We start from the raw sequence: 20,098 nt of genomic DNA, 5'->3' as shown, positions 1-20,098 counted from the left end.
TCTCTCTCTCTCTCTCTCTCTCTCTCTCTCTCTCTCTCTCTCTCTCTCTCTCTTGTGTGTGTGTGTGTGTGTGTGTGTGTGTGTATGTGTGACGTCACAGTGTTGTGTGTATTAAGCATAATGTTGAGCTGTAAGGAACCAGTAATCTTCCTCCTCGTTCTAAAGAAGAAAATGCATATTCATCAGAGAACAATCGTCAGCTTTCTGCTGAAAAAGAGGCTGGGTCACCCTCCTGCTGTCTTCTTTGGACCAGTTCAACTTCAGAAGTATCAGGTTGAAATTTTATGCTTTGTCAGTTTTTCTTTTTTTAGCAAAACATGACCTTGGCTTCTCAGATATGGAACACTTCTTCCTTTGTTACGGAATTCTGTCTTGCTGTATCTTCTATGCAATTCCTTTTCTAATGATCCCAGTGGCTGAAGAGTGCTCTCTAGCATTTCACTCATCGCCTTGCTGTGTGGTGGAGGTGAGGGATACCAGCTTTGGGTGTGCCTCTTTTCTCTCCCTTGTTGCCTCACCCAATTTTCCTGCAGTCCCCTTGGTTTGTAAATTGCCTGCATTTATTCTGTCAGCCAACATGTACAAATGTAAGAAAGAATTTTTAAACAGGTAATAAATTATATTTATAAGCAATAGAGGCTTTGATTCTTTATAACAAAGAGATGGTTTGTGTCCAGAAGTTATTGGGGATTTTGTGTTCAGTAAGGCAAAAAATCTTTGGGTCTTGTATGAATGGTAATCACAACTTTCTTCCATAGGGTAAAGTTCTAGAAGGATGCTTCTCCAGCAACATTACACATAGCAATCCCTGGGACAATGCCTTGACCCACCTTGAGAGGCTCTGATTTCCTTTGTCTGGATGCACCTGTTGGGTGTGGAAAAGTTTTCAGGGATACCAGTGAGCAATTTATACAGCAGCCCATTCCAGCACCTGTATCAACATTTTCTGGAGCCTATTATAAACATGGTCTTGTGCTACACTCAAAGATCTGATCTCCAGTAGAGCTTGCAAAGAACTACAATGACATCAAACAAAAGACAAGCCTCCTGAGGCAGCCCAGAGCTACCATGAATCCCAGAATATATGTCTACCTTAGGGCAGGACCTCAGTTACTCAGGTGAGCAAGCAGAAAGTTTCCAGGAATGACATGGAAAGCCTTTTGGGAGGAAAAGCAGAGTTAGCTCAATAACACATTGACTTGGAGAAATACTGTAAATTGATTGCCATCTGCCCCTTGACCCTTTTGTTTATCTTGGCTAACCAATAAAGGTAAGCCACTGTGATGGCGAAGAGAACTTTCCCCTTCAGGACCTACACAATGGTGATAAACTCAAGTACTTATTAAAAAGATAAAGAAGTAATGAAAATATAAGTAAAGGGGCCTTGCATGCATAGACACCATGGGATGTCTGTGGATAAAAGAATGAAAATTTGATTAAGAAGCAAATAATGCCAGTTAGCCACAAAGCAAATGCAACCCATGTTCCACAATACAGTTTAGCCTCAACCTCTTCCCTCTTTGAGATTCAGTAGCTCCAAGTTTCACTGATGTTGTCACCCACACTTTGGATAATATGCAAATGTGTTTCAAGGTCAAATCAGTGAACTCTCATCCGTAAAACATGTTTATGAGGTCATTAGAGTTCTCAGATTGACCTTGCCCTGAATCTATTCCTCACTGTCAATTGATGGTAAAGAATCCTCCTCAATCCCATAGACCTTCCAACTGCATAAATATATCAGGAGCTTGAGTAGGAATTACAGAGTCTATATAGTTCCTCTGAATGAGGAGACTTCCTTGTACTTTGTCCTTTGCTGCTATTTCTGATGAGAAAACAAACCTGCCACATAGAAAGTGACCCACTGAAAGAGAAGAATCCATTTAGCTCCAGCAGATGCTGATACTTGCCTTGCAGTCCTATGAAAAGTGTGGCCTGAGCCACAGCATGCAGAAGATGGAGAATGGCAACTGTGGTTCTAACAGGAAGTCTCCTCAGGCTTGAGCTGCTGTTAGCTGCACACCCAGAAAAACTGTCAGAAAAGAAAAACTGGATTGATGAGCAACTCTAGTTTTCCCCCTCATGAGAAGCTCCACACTCATACACTTGTTCTAGATTTTCAGAGCCTGGGAGGAGGGGCAGAAGAGCATGTTATCTCAAGGTATGGTTAAAATATTAGGGGCTCACAGATTATATATTTCTGAAGAGTTGTAAAAGGAAAAAATTAAAGAACAGAGTTAAGCTCATCTGAACCCCAAATACTGTGGTGTACTTTCTTGTCACAAGTGTAAGAGCTAAAATGCCAAAATGTCATGCCTTTCAATCATTGATTACTATGATACCAACCTTTCTGACTGCCCAGTGCAAACAGTCTTGGCTTTCCTCTCTCTTTCAATCTCAAATGAGTCCCTCAGACACAAGCTTCCCAAGCTGTCCTCCAGATCTACACTCAATGAAAGAATGGCCTTGCCCCCAACCCCACCCCATTTCCTTTTTGTAGAGGGCTTTCTGGTTCCATGAGGGGTGTTTCTGAAACAAGAGTAAGTCTCATTCCCACACCCAAAGAGCTAGTTTCTCTCCTTCATTCCGAGGCTCCCTTGCTGTCACCCTTTTTTCTTGCCCTTCAGACCATTAGGTCCTTCAAGTCCATCACTGAATCTAATCCTTACTCTGCTGACATCCTACTCATCCTCCTATGGTATGTGGAGAATTTGCTTCTGTAATATTTGTGAACCTGCCACCATACTGAGGATTTCAAAATACACAAGCACAAATCCCAAAACTTGGACTCCGGGTTTTCATCACCAACAATTTTGTCCACTAATCCAAGCCTACTACTTCAGATGACACCCTCTACCTCTTCTCAGCTCAATAAATGGTGTAATCAATACCGATGGTCTTGCTCCCCAAATCTGGATTTCAGTCATACCCCTCTCAGTAACCACTAGCACACTAAAGAACCGTCACTGTTGGGAGTCTGTCCTGTAACCTAGCTGTTGTTTATTAAGTGTATCTTATGCTGTACTCTGAAGGCTCATGACACAGGGCATCAATAATAATTCTTCCTTTTCTTGGCACACTGACTCCCATGACTGATTAAACCCTACGATATAGATGATGTGTGATTAAAAGAAAAACAAAGCAACAAAAACAAGGGGCAGCAAGGGCTTGTTTAAGTGCTGATAGAATAGCTGGTGCTTACAGTTGGGTGATACACACTTCATTTCATCTTCTGAAACACCCCATGCAAGTAGTATTATCATTGGTCTAATATTCATGGGGAAGAAAACAGACTGAGACGTTCAGACCTACTATCATAGCACTGACATGGGAGTGAGTCTTGGTCCTCAAGCAGCTCTGGGATCCAGTGACCCACATTGAATATCAACACCCTCTACTGGTCCAGAGCATTGCCTCTAGCCAGCTGTATCTCCAAGTAAGCTGTTGATTTCCACAGTGAAACTTTACACTTTCTTCATTTCTCTCAAACCACCAACCACTCACCCCCAGAAGATGACTTGGTTTCCTAAACAGAGAAAGTGGAAGACACCAGTTCACTCTCACCTCAGAATCACCATCCACTGGCTTACCTGCTCTGCCTTCTGCCTCCTCCTAAGCTGCCCTTCCACATGCTGTCATGAATGAGGTCATTTCAAAGACAAAGAAAAGGCCCAACTCTGAGACAACAGTCATAGTTTTTGAATGGGAAGGATGACACCATTTTATTGTGGGAAATAAGAAAACAAAGTCATACACAATTTGTAACAAAAACAACTGTTTGTTCCCGAACCCTGAACAATTACAGTATATACAAATTCCATAAGGCACTGGTTCCCCTAAAGAACACAAATGAGTCTTGTTTTGAAACAGACAGAAAAGAAACCCCCCTCCCAAATATTACCAAATTTTCTCTTAAAATCTATGGCATTAGTTTATGTAACAATTAGTTCTGTTAAATTATATCAGTTTTGATGCAGGCCCCTTCCTTTCAGCTCTTTATGGGACTGGGGGTTTCTGAGATGGTGTAACCACCAAAACATGTTCAAGTTTTTTTTTTTTAAGTATTCTCACTGCCTTTCCATCCACAAACCAAGGAGTGTGAGTCCAGACAGAAAACAAAACACTCCTGATGAATATGGTTGGCCTGAGGAACATGAAAGCCAGTCCTTATTAGGTACTTGTGAGCCTGGACTACACGCCAATGGGAATATGCCAACAAATTCCCTGGAATTAAAATCCCAGCCTGTCTCCTAAAAAGCATTCTGTTAGAGGAAATACAAAGAACGGGAAGTGGTGATGTCAGGTGCTCTGTCTGAGTCAAACATACTGTTTACTGCTCTTCATTTGTGAGTTCACAATGTACATGCTTCCATAAATAAATATTATGTTTCATTTAGGACTTTATCATCCATAATATTTTACTTTCTCATCCACATACTAGAGTTGTGCCAGACTCCAGAATGAACATATATACATATACATCTATATTTATATAATATATACACACGCACATCAACCATAAACTTGAACATACAAAGCTTATCTAACAATTAATAATTTAGGATTCCATCAGGGGAGAGGAGTTAGAAGGAAATCTTGCTCTTTGATAGAGTCCTGAGGATAAGCAGCAGTCAATTATATTATTAATTTGCAAGAAGTTGAAGCAAAGGACAAAAATAAATGTATTTTCTGAGATGCTAGAAGTTTAAAGTTTATCATGGATTACCAGGAAGTCAACAGGTAGTCCTTAACAACAACTTAGTTGTATCAATTAGGTTTTCATAAGACAGAAATTATATTCATAAATAAATTATAAATTCTTATTGAAATTCATTAATAACTGAGTGGATCTTTTAAAGGATCTCAATAATTTCAAGATTTTTATACTGAATAAATAAGGTTGATAATTAGCAAAAAAAAGCAGTTGATTTTTCCCAAAGCAATAAAATGAACCATATACATGAAATTTGAACACTTAAATTTCTCCTCGTTCTTCACAGGAACCCTAGAAATCTAGAACACTTTACATCATCAACGGCTTCGTCACAAAACATTCTGATTAAAACTTGCCCACATTTTAGAATCTACCTATAAGAAAACACAGTTTGACCTAAAAGGTCCCCGCAACATCACTTACACCTAAGAAAACCCCAGAAAATAAAAATCAAAACATAATCCATTTAACTGGCAAAATGCTTACATAGGTGCTTGCAGATGGATGTGTCTAAGAGGCAATAAGGTTTTCCTCCCAGGCTCAGATGACTGCCACACTTAGGCAGAAATATACGAAAAAACTGTCTATAGCAAATATAATTTTAACAGAGAAAAGGCTCTTCAGTGGCTTAGCTTGCACTGGCCTCAATAAGAACAAAATGTAATGACCATTAAATTAACAACCAGCTGTCTTTATCTTTTCAAATTCAAGAGCTGAGAAAAATCTATCTTACTGGAAACTAAAGTGTGGCCCTGCAGTACCACACAGTGAATTAGAGCACGGAGGAGCACGTCTCTTTACAGTTTTCCTAAACTCCAGGTATAGCTCAAAGACATTGAGCACAAGGATTTTTTTTCCAGATGAACAGCCCACCAGCCAAACGTCTACTCCAGAGAAAGAGTGAAACACTTCCTCATTTCTCATGCAGCTGTCCATTATTCCAAAGGTCTCCATCTTTCAAGCACCCAGCAGTGAGATGCATAGGAACACACTGCCCCCTGGAGGATTCTGGAAGGAATGTCATTTTCTATGGCAAAGAAAGTACTTTGACCTTTCTTAATAACCAGTAGGCAATTTCTAATCATGATAGAAGAAACACAGTAAGGAACTACGTGAATAAAGTTGAGAGAGCCGTGTGCCGTTTCACACTTCATTGAAGTCCTATTTCTGAGGAATAATGGTCGTATCAGTGATTTTGCACAGATAGTCAAAAGTTAAGACCTCACAGGACTGAATCACAAGATGTTTTGTGCGTGTGCTATGCTAGAGAAACAGAATAAATTAGTAGTGAAATGCATGAGAATAAATGAGTCATATCTAAGGTATGAAATGGCCAAGTAAGAGGTCCATACCAGACCCATATCTATTCTAGAAGAAATCATAGCAGCCATGATGTTTGATGACCTCATCAACTTTCCTCTGCTTACTTTTAAATTAAAGTTCAGTGACTTTAACCCGACAGATCAGATGCTTCCTCTCTGTCTCTGAAGTTAGAGATTTAGAAAACACAACAACATAAAACTATACATATCTATACAAACTGTGATGTGCACACTTCTTTCCTGTGCTGCTGTGATGGGTACTTAGGCACATAGAAGAAACAAGCCTTCTATCTGCTGCTTCTTCAGCCTCTGCTCTGCCTCATTGGCATGCCTTCCTTATAGTACAAGCTCAAATCACTTCCATTTTAATGTCCCTTGTCTCTCTCTCTATCACACTTGTGACAGTTTTATTTAATATGGATCTTCTGATTTACGAGAACAAAGGCAGGCACGTGTCGATTCTCTGCTCATGAGAAAGCTTTGCTGGTGTTTAATGAAAGCAGGGGAGGAATTGCCCGAAAGAGCTGCCTCACACACCCAGAAGCAAGAGTAGCTCTGAAGAACCCACCAACACATGTTCCTATTAGTGACATTAACCCTTCATTTCTTCCACGCTGGCTGAAGCTGCAGGAGGATTTCAATCTGTGGTCCCAGGCAGGTGGGACTTGTATGCGTGCGTTGTCACACTGCAGTGGCAGCCCAGAGCAGAGCTGGCCCAAACAGTCTGAGGTGTCTGGAGCAGGGAAGCAAGTAAGCTGAATTCTAATTTATGTTCACAGGCTGTTCTGTTTTCTAGAGTGCAAGAGTGTTTTGCCAATGGGAAAACATTTTGACTTTCAGGAACATTTCTAGGAAGAACTTTTGTTATTATTAAACTATAGCTGTATAAAGCTTAAAACATCTACAATACTTGTTTTATTTTGGTAAAAATTAAAGTATCTTTCTTTTTTTAAAAAAAAATGGTAATCCCAAAATACAGGGCTTTCTTAGAAAGCAACATGCATCATATCTTGAACAAGTTACCCAAACAGTTTCCCCTCCTCAGAAAGCCATGATGAATCCATGTTTCTAGATTCCTCTGTGTCTGTCCATCTTGCTCTCTTAGAGGAAAGTCTGAACTCACTGGCCAGTGGGACAATGTTCAAGGCTTGGGCTAAGGATGCGTCTGTGAAATTTCTTGTTCTGTCCACAAGTATGTGAGGTCAGAGTTTAATGTCCTGGGACTCTGACATTTTGGCAAGTGTTTTCTTAACTCTCAGGGCTGTCAGCCTGGAGGCAGGATTATGCGCCCAGCACTCTGTCATAAGCTTCCCCATCTGCCTGAGACACTGAAAGAGAAAGGAACAATGTTGGAGCGAAGTCAGGGTCATGGACTCTTTATACTGCACTCAGGATTTGGGTTTTATTTGGTGTTCATGAGTTCTGGCACTATTTTTAAGGCACCAGTGAGGTATGAACACCAAATTTCACTCAAACTTTTTCATGTGAACTGATCATGCCTCACAAAGACTCTCATATTTCCCTCGTGACAAGAGAAAATATGAGTTTTTGCGAGAGGAGCAGGGTAACTTTAATGACAGTGTTAAGCAAACATGATACTCAGTGAGTCATAGTTCTATGCCCTAGATTATTTACAACATATAATACATTTCGATATTTTATCTAATTCTGTACTGCTCAAAGAAATGCTGGTATTTCTAAGTCATGGCAGCCTGCTCTAACAGTAGCACAATGCTGTACCACTTAACAAGATTAATGACCTGTGGATAGTTTTGCTAAAACTTTCTCCTGGGTTTGTCTGTAGCCTATCAATTGTTCTTGCTGCAAGGCAAAATTTCCCTTCATTAAAAATCATGAATGAAGAGCTTTCAAATGATACTAATACCCACAGTTTACCATAGAAGAATATAACTCCAGCACCTCACAATGCTCTCTGCATGGCTTCTTAGAAAGCATAGACTAAGTAGCAATGCAAGAACTACACACCAGGCCAACAGATCAGTTGACTGAATTTACATAAACACCTTACTTTAGGAACAGTATTCTATGCACTTGTCTTTGTTGGACCCAAAATGTGCTTCAAACTCATCTTGACTTTGCAACATGCCAGAGACTTGGTTGTGGGTGAGTGAATGTGGGAAAGTGGATGGAGAGACACTGGGACAGGAAACAAGTCGAGAGTCCAGGTCTGTTCCCTATACTTTATCCAGCCTGGCAGCAGCCTTTCCCACTTATTTGGGGTTAACACTTAAACCCTTACAATAAACAGATTTGTAATTTGAGCAAACATATCAAATACATAAAATATTTTATATTATATATTTGTGTATGTATAAATATATATTATACTTAATATATAGTTTGATAACCAATTGAGGGGCTCTTCCCTAAGAAAGATTATTTCCCATTCTCATCCTGATTATAGATGTACAAGTGACTTTATTTAGCCAGAGCAGGTTGTCTTTATATAGTTAGGAATACATATACAATACGTACGTGTGTGTGTGTGTGTGTGTGTGTGTGTGTGTGTGTGTAACAATAATTTGAAAAATGGAGGCTATGGACTTGAGAAAGAGCACAGGGTACACAAGAAGGGTTTGGGATGAAAAAGAAAAGGGAAAATAATGTTATTATATTTCAATTTCAAAACTTAAGAATATTTTAATTGTGTGTTTTGTATGTGCACGTATCTAAGAGGTCAGGTACCCAGAGATGCCTGAAGAGGACATCAGATTGCCTGGAGTTACGTTTATAGGCAATTGTGAGCTAGGAACCAAAATCAGGTCCACTTCAAACAGTCCTCTTAACCACTTAACTAATAAGCCTTCTCTCTCATCCCAAGGCCTAAGCATTTTGTTGATGAAGAAACCAGCACCCTGAGGGGCCACCTGTACCATGTCACTGTATAGAAACTCTAGCCTTCTGTTGTTTATCAAAATCTTGAAAGACAGATTTAGACTTGTCAATGGAAGGGAAAAAATCACAGTACTTTAAAAGACACACAGAGAAAGAAACAATTGTTATTATGCAAATGTCACAGGTGATATATGAAATAATGTTCTCAGGCAGTTGTGTGCTAGGAACCAAAATCAGGTCCACTTCAAACAATGCTATGCAGGTTCAATCACTACCAACCACTATGTTATGTAACTGACAGAATAAAATCAGAATAAAAGAGAATAGATTCCATGCACTACAGATAGTTCTATCCAAATACTGCAATGAGACAGCACTGCTGTCACCATCAAAATGAATACCAGGGATGCATGCATATTACAATTTTTGACCAAGCAGAAGCATATTTTAGAAGTCAGCCGTGCCTTCCCCAAGCCTGGTCTTACCTCATCACTGCTCCATCGATTGGGGAATGAAGGTCGTAATTTCTTCATGCACACAATTTCTCTCATGTCCTCATAAGAAGGGTCACTGGGCACCAGGTCATGATAGGGAAGCTGATATTCTTCCACTATGCCTGAAGACATGTTTATTACTAATATTATTTTCTACAAAACAGTAAAAATATGCCCAACATACATATTTCCTCAATTTAAAAAAAACTCTATTGCCATTTAACACGGGTTCTGGTTAACAACAAAGTAAGTCTTGAAAAAACATTTACCCAAATGACAATTTAAGTTACAAAAAAATAATAGGGAGCCCAAGGCTTACTTTCATAGGTCCTTAAGCACTCCCCTCATCTCCTGGTTACATTCCAAGAGCTGGTAAAACAAGCATCTTCAATTTGCATGAGCTAGTTATATTTTTAACATCCATATTAAGTCTCATTATAAAATTAGATGCCGCATCTTGAATTGATGCCAAATCACATATAACTGCTTCTATTGCTGGCATGTGAGACTGAGAACATCGTAAGTTTGGAAAAATATCCTACTTAAACAAATGTCAGATTCATTTATTTGTGTTTAATTATGAGGAGTTTTGCACATTCAATATTGAAAAGTTGTATATCCAAAAAAACCTAGCCATGATTCATCTTAGGTTTGAAAATTATCTGATTTTAATTTTCTTCTTTAAATTTTCTAGTTTACATATCTCAGCCAGTCTAATAGCTAATTTTACTATTTTCTGGCCCGTCCTTTAAGAAGATAAGCTATTTTTAGTATGTTCTTTTTAACACTGTCTGATGATGGTAATTCTAAGTAACCACTGTCCTCAAGTGATGGAGAGGGTTCCTGAACAACCTCCCAGACTTTACACCATTCCACTCTTGTAGGAATGCTGTCACTTTTATCAGGACATTATGAAACCATCAAGTTATGAGATCACCTGTCACAGCATTAGATTCATTAGGAAGATGGCACATACCTATTAATACTAGGGAACCTGAGGGAGAAAGATTACAGGTCTAAGTTCAAAGCCAGGCAGGACTACACAGATAGTGCAGTGTCAATCTGCACTACACAGTGAAATGCTGTCTCAAAACCAAACATTAACTATAACCATACTTCACTGAGGATTTATTCAGAAAAAAATAGAGAGTTTGTGTTATATTCTTTTTTGTAAATTCAAACTCATATAAAATATAAGGGACACAATGATTTAAAACTTTTCTTTAATCAGTTCAAACACATTGTCAGTTTGTCATTTGTGGACAAGCTGTGACTGTATAGCATTATTACATTGTTATCCATGTTTGCTATTCTTCAACTGTGATTCACTGTACTCTCAGTACACAGGTAATGAAAGACTGGGCCATCTCATAGTGGACTTCACTTCATTTGACTGTTTTCTTTCTAACTCTAGAGATGCTGACCCAGATACATCTTGACAGTAAAGACTATCCCTAGTTAACTCACTACATGGATGGACTGAGGAATGGCAAGGCAAGCTAGGTATACAAACTACATGAGACATAGACAGAACCAGGGGTTGAAGAGCTGGGTGAATGCTTACAAGCACTGCTGCTTTTGCCGAGGATCAGAATTTGGTTTCCAGAACCCATGCCAAGCAGTTGGCCTTATTAGGAATTCTTATGCTTATGGAAAAAATATCATGAATAATAAGATTTTTATGCTTGAATTTCATTTAACTTTTCATTCTAACCAAAAAGACTAAGAAAGAGAGAAAGAAAGAAAAGAAGAAAGGAAGGAAGGAAAGAAGGAAGGGAGGGAGGGAGGGAGGGAGGGAGGGAGGGAGGGAGAGAGGAAGGAAGGAAAGAAGGTAGGAAAGAAGGAAGGAAGGCAATAAGTGTTCAGGAATAGGTGCCCCACTCTCCTGTGTCTCCAGGTTACCTCTGCAGAGAAAGTATGGAGATTGCTGCAGGGGGTTGGAATGAGGTCCAGCAGGTAGGTGAGAAGAAGCTGGAAGGGATAGGATAGGGTGTTGGAGTAACTACTGGTGAACCTTTAAGAGAAGTGAGATGGTAGAACAAGAGGCTTAGGGTATCACGTGACAAGCCAGGGGAAGCTGGCAGTGAATCTGGAAGAGCATATTCACTGGCCAGAGAAAGAGAGGAGGTAGCCAGCAAAGATGGTTCTAATATGTCAAGTATTTCCTGGAAGGATTATGACTACATCAACAGAAATGAAGACAGGGAAGGAAAGAGAATCTGATATTGTATATGATGTGCCAACTTTAATCCTTTCTGATCAGAAAGGATTTGCTACTACCCCCATGAGTAGCTTTTCAAAGATGTTTCTTTCTTACCTCCAGAAACACATCTCCTTGCAACCTCCCAGAGGATCAGCCCAAAGCTGTACATGTCAGCCATAATGTAGGACTGGAAATGATTTCTATTCAAGCTCTCGTCCAGTACTTCTGGAGGCATATAGCGCTTGGTGCCAACCCGGGTGTTGGGTGGGATGTCAACCTCATTTGTGTCACTAAGGAAAAGAAGAGGAGACATTGTCAGCACTGGAGACGCTGCAGTGGCTCTCTGAGTGAGCGTGTCGGGGGCAATTCAAAGAGAGAAGCTTTCAGGGAACAAAACATTTCCTCATAAAAACATTTCTTGGCAAAAGTTAAACATCCACAGATTAAACATCCAGATCATGTGCAACTAAATGAGAATAAAGCCCCAACATATAAAATTATATTAGTACAAAATTAAATTTAAACTGTCAATTACTGCTATATCTAATAAAAGCTATTCATAGTAAATCGCACATGCAATCCAAACCCTTGGGATATAGAGGCAGAGAGGATAAGGAGTTCAAGGCCAGCCTCAACTGTGGAACGAATTTGAGGCCAGCCTGACTTACACAAAACTGGTCTCAGCACATAAAATAAACAGTATCAAGTAAATATCTGAAGTGTATCTTTCTTCTCTTAATTAAGTATAATTCATGTGTTCTTATAGCTGGTAAGGACATATATCAACTTGGCTAAAACATCTTAGGAATGGTTTGTGAGGAAGAAAAGTGTGCCAGGTATACATTTAAAGGAAAGCTAGAAATTTTCAGATGGAAAAACACCACCCAATACACTGTATGAAACTGATAACTCTAAAAGAACCAATAAAGAAAAGCTTCTCTCCCCCTCTATTCCACTAATAAATATTTTGTGTGTACAAAGGAGGTATTGAATTGACACGTATCTGAACATGTTACAATGTGTCATTTATAATTATTAGAAGAATGCAGTGGCTGTCCCAACTAGGGAATCTTAGGTTCTAGACACACAAAAATAATATAGGAAAAGAGATAATTATAGGCTCTAATTATATTCAAGATTATATACTGAGAAAGGAAAACAAGAATCATCTTAGCCTAGGTCACCCAAGAAAGTATCAGGAAAATTGTAGGTGCATTCTGGCATCAGTTGATAGAGATTTTTTTGTCAGCTCAACTCTTAGATCCTTTATGCCTACTGGAATCTGAGAGACCAGGCAGTGGTTAGGGAATGTGTGGTAAGCTACATCTCTGCTGGGAAACTGAAAGGTAATTGCTACCAAATGACACTAGTAAGATTTGTCTCTAGACTCCACCCCTCTTCTCTAAATTCTTTGCCTCTCAACAAGGCCAAAAGAAAATGACAAAAGATTTTCAAGATCTATCAACTGCCACGACAGCAGTCCTACTTCCACATGCATGCTTAAAAAGACAGCCATTTCTTCTCCTTTCCTTTGCCACTGGGATTTCCCAATAGTATCTGAAGAGCATCTTCCCTACGAGTAGCAGAAAACATCTTCCAGGAGAAGTATCTGGCAATGTAAAGATTTTAAGTTTGTGAATACCTGCTATAGATATGTGGTATGGCCCTAAACACAAATGTCACAGTTTATCTTCACTAATGACTTAGCTTGTACCAAGTCAGGGGTAAAAAATGAAGTAGGAAGGACAAATCCTGCTGATATCAGCCCTTAAAGAAAAATGCAAAGCTGTTATATGAAAGACACAAAAGGAAGGTGATCTACCTAAACAGATAGATGGAATTTTGTTGAGCAAATTGATTTTGCAAAAGATTAGTATTAACCTAATAGGAAATGTCTCATGTACCACATTAAAAAAAAAGAACAACAACAAAGATGCTAATTACAGGTAACTCCTGGATACTACCAGGTTTCATATAAGATGGGATGGGATGGGATGGGATGGGATGGGATGGGATGGGATGGGATGGGATGGGATGGGATGGGATGGGATGGGACAGGATGGGACAGGATGAGAAGGGATGAGAAGGGATGAGAAGGGATGAGAAGGGATGAGACGGGATGAGACAGGATGAGATAGGATGAGATAGGATGAGATCAGATCAGATAACATAGAGTCAGATAAGATGAGATGGCATCCCTTCCAATCATGAGCTTAACAGGAAGATACCAAGAAACCATACACAAAGAGCCATAGGGCACTTATTTAAGCTTGAAGCAGGAAAGGTGGTTCTCAAGATAGAGCACACCAAATGGTCATCTAGTTCAAACTGTCAGTCCTGAAAGCATACGTTATATGGACTCAGCACTTACTATATACAAATATATACATGCACTTATGTGTAGTAAAAAATGCAAAGAATTTGGAGAAGAATGGATAGGGCATATAGGAAGGTTTGGAAGAAGGAAAGAGCAGGGATAAATGCCGTAATTAAATTACAATCTCAAAAACAAACCAAAAAGAAGTAATTAAGGGACTTCTCTATGACTTTCAGTAGTATCATACCTATTCTCAAGTAATAGCAGAGATAAAAACAAGCTTCTATTAATCTTCAAGACCAAAAATGGAAGTTAAATTGAATGTGGGTATACAAAAAATAAAGGAAGAAAGTGGATTCAGAAGCTGTCATACTTATAAGAAGGGAGTAGAGAGAGGTTCACTGAAGTAAGTCAACAAGAAAGAGAGAAAGAAAGAAAGAGAGAAAGAAAGAAAGAAAGAAAGAAAGAAAGAAAGAAAGAAAGAAAGAAAGATGGAAAGAAAGAAAGGAAGGAAGCAGAAAGGGTGAGGGTCTTCAGCCTATTCCAGCCTCCTCTCCTATGCAGGAGTGTAAAACAGTGAGAGACAAAGTTGGCAGAAAAGATGTATATTATTAAAGATTCAAGGAGAAGGAGAGAGTAACCCAAACCCAAAGAGCCAGAGCAGATGGTGTAAGGGCCACACAAGTGAATTATCAAATCATAAGGTTGTGTACAGGAACTATCAACAGGATGCTGGTGAATTCTAGGAGACATAAAAAGCAATAAAATTAGGAAAGGGAACAAGAGTATATTCAACGTCTTATTTCTGTTGAAAAAAAAATACAAGAGAAAAAGGCAAGCTGTAATCATCTGTTAATATTCAATTGTAACACAACTGTCCTTTGAAATGTCTTATGAGTGTTTATAATAGATCATAAATAATATATATATAGGCATTATTAAATATACGCATATATATAAGTATATTTAATATAATCTAGTAAAATCAAAGACTGGAAATTCTATATTTCAAGGACTAAAGTAAGCTACAGGCACAAGACCATGAAATTAAAAAGTCATTTATAAACTAGATAAAATTAACAAAAAAATACAGATTTCTGCTAAGAACTGAAAATACTCTGTCATAAATGTAGGTTCTGCATTAAATACCAAGGAAATATGAGCTCTTTATCTTTCCCATGGACAAAGTGAGAAGGTCCTCTTCACTTTTCTTGTAGAAAAGAGTTGGGGTTAATAATCAGAGCCTGATGGCAGAGGTGGAGGCTCTAGAGAAGTACAGGAACAAATTGTCTCCTTCAATTATAATTTCATAATCAATATTCCCACTAGATCTAATCAGGTTTTTGTTCTTCTTAATGTGTATGCCAAAGGGTTATAAACTTAAATAGAATTAGAAAATGTGTAATTTGAAGATTAATAATGCTGATACTAAAACCACAGATATCATCATAAAGGGAACAGGGGTAGTTTATTCTGGAACTATTTTGAGGGAACATAGGCTTAGGCTAATCCAAAATTCCATGTTCCAATGTACAAGTGGTTTCATAAAAGTGTTATAGTTTTTACAGAACAAAGAAAGCCATATATCCAGACAAACTTAAAATACATTGGTAAGTATGTCAAAGAAGGAGTTACAGCAAGATGGGGGAAGCTCTTCTATGGATGTGTGAGAAATGTAAAGAGGGAATACCAGAGAAAAAACAAGCTTCTGAGAACCCTGACAGGCTGTGGCAGACAAGCATTCAGAGGATAAAGACTTATTATTTAATCAGAAAAGGAGATATATGCAAGGTGAACACTCTGGAAAGGACAGAAATCCAGAAAACCCCCCAAGCCCGTCTTGAGATCTAATTCCAATACAAGGTCAAGAATATACATATCTATGTAACTCTTCAAAGTGTGGTCTCACCCACTACTGACCCACCCTTGTCTGGGTTAATGCTGATAAAATCTTTGATATCTCTTTCTGGAGGCCAAATTCTTCTCTGGCTGTGGCCTGTTTCTTTTCGAAACATGAGATTCCCAGAAAAGTTCCCATTTCTTTGGGGGTCCATTGTTTCAATATTCTGATAGGTTTAGAGATACAAATTTCTTGGAGCCTCCCTTTGATATGTATTCCAGAAGATTTGTGTCTTTAAGAATCCTAAGACTCTCTCAGACACTGAGCCACCAACCAGGCAGCCTACACTAGCTGGTATAAGACCCTGACATATACACAGCAGAGGACAGTCTGGTCTGGCCTCAGTGAGAGAAGATGTACCATATCTAACCCTGGAGAGAGACTAGAGGCCCAAGGGAGTTGTGAGGCCTGGAAGTGTGGGGTTGGGTGGGTTGGGTGGGGAGGGGGTTGGGACATCCTCCTAGAGGTGTGGAAGGTGGAATGAGAAGAGGAACTGTCAGAGGGCTGACTGACTGAACTGTAAAAAAAAATGATTAAAGATAATTAAAAACATAGAGACACAAATTTCTCTTAAGAGTTTCGTTTCTGCCAGGCATTTTACAATTTCTCACTTTCTGTTTTAGTATCTCAATTTCTGAAGGGATATATAATTCCTCCTTTTATTTGAACTTCAAATTGTATGCCAAGCCTGCCTTTCTGACCTGTCACTTGGCTGGCAGTGTTATGACAGTAAAAATAAATATCAGAGATTCAGAGGGATGTCAAAGGGCTTCCTAACTGTCTGAGATCAAGCGATTCTCCTAGTCCAGACCAGGATGATGTAGAGGAAGTATGAATTCTCCTGGCTACTGTTTCTTGTAGGGATGAAGTCAATGGGGGAATAACTCGATATAGTGTGTGTGCACAACAGATACACAGAGAAGAAAGACAATGATAGATACAAGCAGTGGAGTGAGGCTACTGTATCCACTAAGGGTGCCAGGCAGGACTGTGTGGAGAAGAGATCAAGGAAACCTTACACTAAAGTCCAAATTTCTGGTTTCTTTGATGTCTCAGTTGTGTCACATGATGTTTTTTTCTGGAAACTGTCTTATGAGAGGATGTTTTGCTGAGAATAGACACGTGATGTTTTTCTGGAGGCAGCCAGGAAAAAAGGGCGTGTGATGCTGTGCTAGAGCAGATGTTTGAGAGGACACGTGATGTTTGGAAAGGGTACAAATGTAACCCAACAGACAGTGGACGACACTGTGGGATATTGGTTTGAATTGATGCTCTTTGCTGGTCATCATTTGTCATGACTTTATAGAGAGAAACATACCCAAGAACTTTTGGTGGTGTTCCGGCAGCTTCTTGTTGTTTCTATGGACTCAGGCCAATTGGCAGAGCCTTTCAGTTTCTTCTGGATTAAACTGCTGTTGCTGAATCATAAATGGTATTTCTGAGTAGATCAAGCTACCACTGCTGATTCATATGAACTGAACTGCTAATATCCTGACAACACAGACTGGATTTACTTCAATGAACTATTTCTAAACAGGTCCACATCCTCCTTTGCCCTATTAACCTTTCCTTTCCACTCCCTCTGGTGGGCTAGAAGAGAGGTTAAAGCATAAGTACTCTTATTAAAGTAGGATTTGAAATGTGAAGCCTACAATGCACACAGCTGGGAAGTGCATGCTACCACCAGCTTCATTTAGGATGCTGTCACTTGTGGAAAATAAAAATTGAAATCTTACGTGGACTCATTCTCTCAGGGAAGCCAGAGCACTCTTCTACCTAAGCTGATTCAATTCCTAGTTATACTGCTTGCTGGGCATCCCTAAACAGCCACAGGCCTAGTTCGTAGCCTGTGTCTCATGTGCTCAGAGTACTGCTTAAGCTCAGGTAAAGGTTTGTAGTTTGAAAGTGGAGAATAAGGGGGTTTTAAAATAATACCTCTGCTAGCCGTATTATGCATTGTATCTCTTGTATTAACTAAGCTTTCCAATCACAAGTCTACACCAGGAATTCTGGCAAGAAGAGCTAGTAACGGAAAGTTCTACCTTGTAGCTTAGCACAGTGCACATTCCCTAGGGCAACAAATACTGGCCATGTGTTTCCTTAAGGGCATGAGCAGAACCCACTGTGGAAATGAGAGTCTATTAGGAACAGAGTAAACCAGCAAGGGCTCCACTTCCTGGCCTTCTGCACCTCAGATTGGGCCTCCTGTTGGAAACCACTGATGTCCAAGACAGAGGAAAGAAGGAGAGAAATCAGGGTGAGAGAAAGCTAACAGACAGTGAAAGGCAGTAAGTAAACACTGAGCTTCTTGAACGAATAAGCTACAAAGTTTTTGAAAACTAAACATAGCTCCTTGAAAGAACATGTTAAAGAGCTGCGAAAAGAGTGTATAGATGGGGTGCTGGATACATAAGACATAAAATTGATGTGTGAAACTATAAACAATATACTAGAAGGAGTAGTAAATCTCTTGTCATGTCAGCTGTATCAGAGGTGTGGTATGCAGAGCTTACACAGGAGTATGCACACACCATTCGTGTCTCCTGAATTATTTTCCCAGTGGCTGTGGAACCAACTTACTCAGCCTATCTCTGCATATTCACAAGTTCCCTGGGTGCGGAGGAGCATTTTCTGTAGTACTGTTTACCAGAGCTCAATGTTTGTTTATTAACAAAATGACACTTTCTCAAATTACCCAAGAGGGAAACATCTAAGCACATCTGTGAGCAAGTTTCTAGAGTGGGTTGATTAAGGCAGGATGACCCCAAACTACATGTAGGTGGCACCATTCTACAGGATGGAGTCCTGGAAAGAATAATGAGGAGGTAGTGCCCCTCTCTCTGCTTCCTGACAGTGGTGTCAGTGTGCCCAGCTGCACATTTTCTTACTGTTCTGGTCCCCCTGCCATAGTAGCCTGCACCTTTAAAATGAGCTTTAAGTTTCCTTTTGTCTGGTATTGTACTGCAGCAGCAAGGGGAGAAACTAAAACAATGTTGCAAAAGTCAAATTCCTAAGAATCTCAATGTATTCCAGAACATCAGTAATAAATCTCCTTCCTCAAAGATGGAGACACTTGCAACAAACATTTACTTGGAATACTGACACTATCAGTAATGAGCTTAGCTCTATGAATTTCATGTTGGTTATATATATATATATATCATCAAAAGCAGTGTAGAAATTGACATCAGAATGACTCAGGAAATGTAGTTTCTGCTAAATGGAGCCAATCCTTTCCTTCATTTGGGGAATTCACAACCACCAGTGGGGGGAGTTATACAACAGTCCAGTGTTGTCACTGTAGGTCTGCTGTTTAAGATTCAACACCTGAGATGCCCTGATCCAGGATTTATTTCTCCTATTGAAAATGTTTTATTTGGACACTAAAGTACTAGAAAGCTGCTTGAGAGAACGAGTCATGAAAGCTGTGTGCATTACTTCAAGGCATTGCATATGGTGTTGCTTTCTCCTCCTCAGGGACAAGGATCTCCTGACATCACCTGGATTAAATCTCATTTGAGCAGGAAATGTATCAGCAAAGGAAGCCAACAAGAGCAAAAGTGTTACGTTCACAGAAAGTCCCTAAGGTACCAATAGTACTCTCTGTGATTCTCAAGTTCCCTGGGAACCTTCCAGAAATTACCTAAGAGACAATTACCACCTATGCAGGCAAGATTAAGTTCTTACAGGAAATTCACATATGGACATGGGTTAGCTATGATTCTGTCTGAAATAAAGCACTCTATACAGCTGCAAGTGCACACATACATCAGTACACATCATAAAAGATAAAAATCAGACAAATGGGTAAAGCAAGGCTTAAAACCTGGACTAAAAATGGAAGATGTCAAAACACTGACACATAGGAGATAAAAATAAAAAAATGTCTGAAATTATCCAATACACCCTCTATCTGGAAAAGGAAATGAGCTGTGAAGCCAGCATCCTCAATCCCTCCCCTCCTTTGATGAATAGGACCTTGTATACCAGAGATACCCCAAATTATCCTTTAACTGTCTCCTCCTTTTCCTAGAGCCAGGATTTACAGGAAATTTGTGAGATCATTTAATTTGTTTCCCTTAAAGAAAACTAAATTTCAGAAATCACAACTCACTTTAATTAAAATCCCCAAGGAAGGTGTTGGCTCACCTTTCTTGTCCCTGCATTTGCTGAATTAAAACAGTAGCAGTATTTGGTATTTGTAACTGTGTCAAGTTGAAAGGGATTCACACTGTGGATTTGACACGACTTTTGCTCTCAAGGAACCGATGAGTATTCAGAGAACTGAGTCA

General features: G+C 39.4%; 1 protein-coding gene across 2 annotated transcripts in view; it reads right to left on the bottom strand.

The window, feature by feature from the left end:
- Positions 1 to 6,938: 6,938 nt before the first annotated feature.
- Positions 6,939 to 20,098, bottom strand: part of Bmpr1b (bone morphogenetic protein receptor type 1B) — a 38,734-nt gene continuing 25,574 nt past the window's right edge. For both annotated transcript variants that reach the window (XM_028760435.1, XM_028760434.1), the window contains exons 8-10: positions 11,704 to 11,879; positions 9,378 to 9,508; positions 6,939 to 7,364 (exon numbers count right to left, since the gene is read on the bottom strand). In XM_028760435.1, the coding sequence (XP_028616268.1) occupies positions 7,239 to 7,364; positions 9,378 to 9,508; positions 11,704 to 11,879 (433 nt within the window). In that variant the 3' untranslated portion in view covers positions 6,939 to 7,238. The remainder of the gene's footprint in view (positions 7,365 to 9,377; positions 9,509 to 11,703; positions 11,880 to 20,098) is intronic.

This window comes from Grammomys surdaster, unplaced genomic scaffold, assembly GCF_004785775.1.
Source record: "Grammomys surdaster isolate TR1022 unplaced genomic scaffold, NIH_TR_1.0 126531, whole genome shotgun sequence".
In the NCBI taxonomy this organism is placed as follows: domain Eukaryota; kingdom Metazoa; phylum Chordata; class Mammalia; order Rodentia; family Muridae; genus Grammomys; species Grammomys surdaster.
This window is presented reverse-complemented; position numbering and strand designations above follow the sequence as displayed.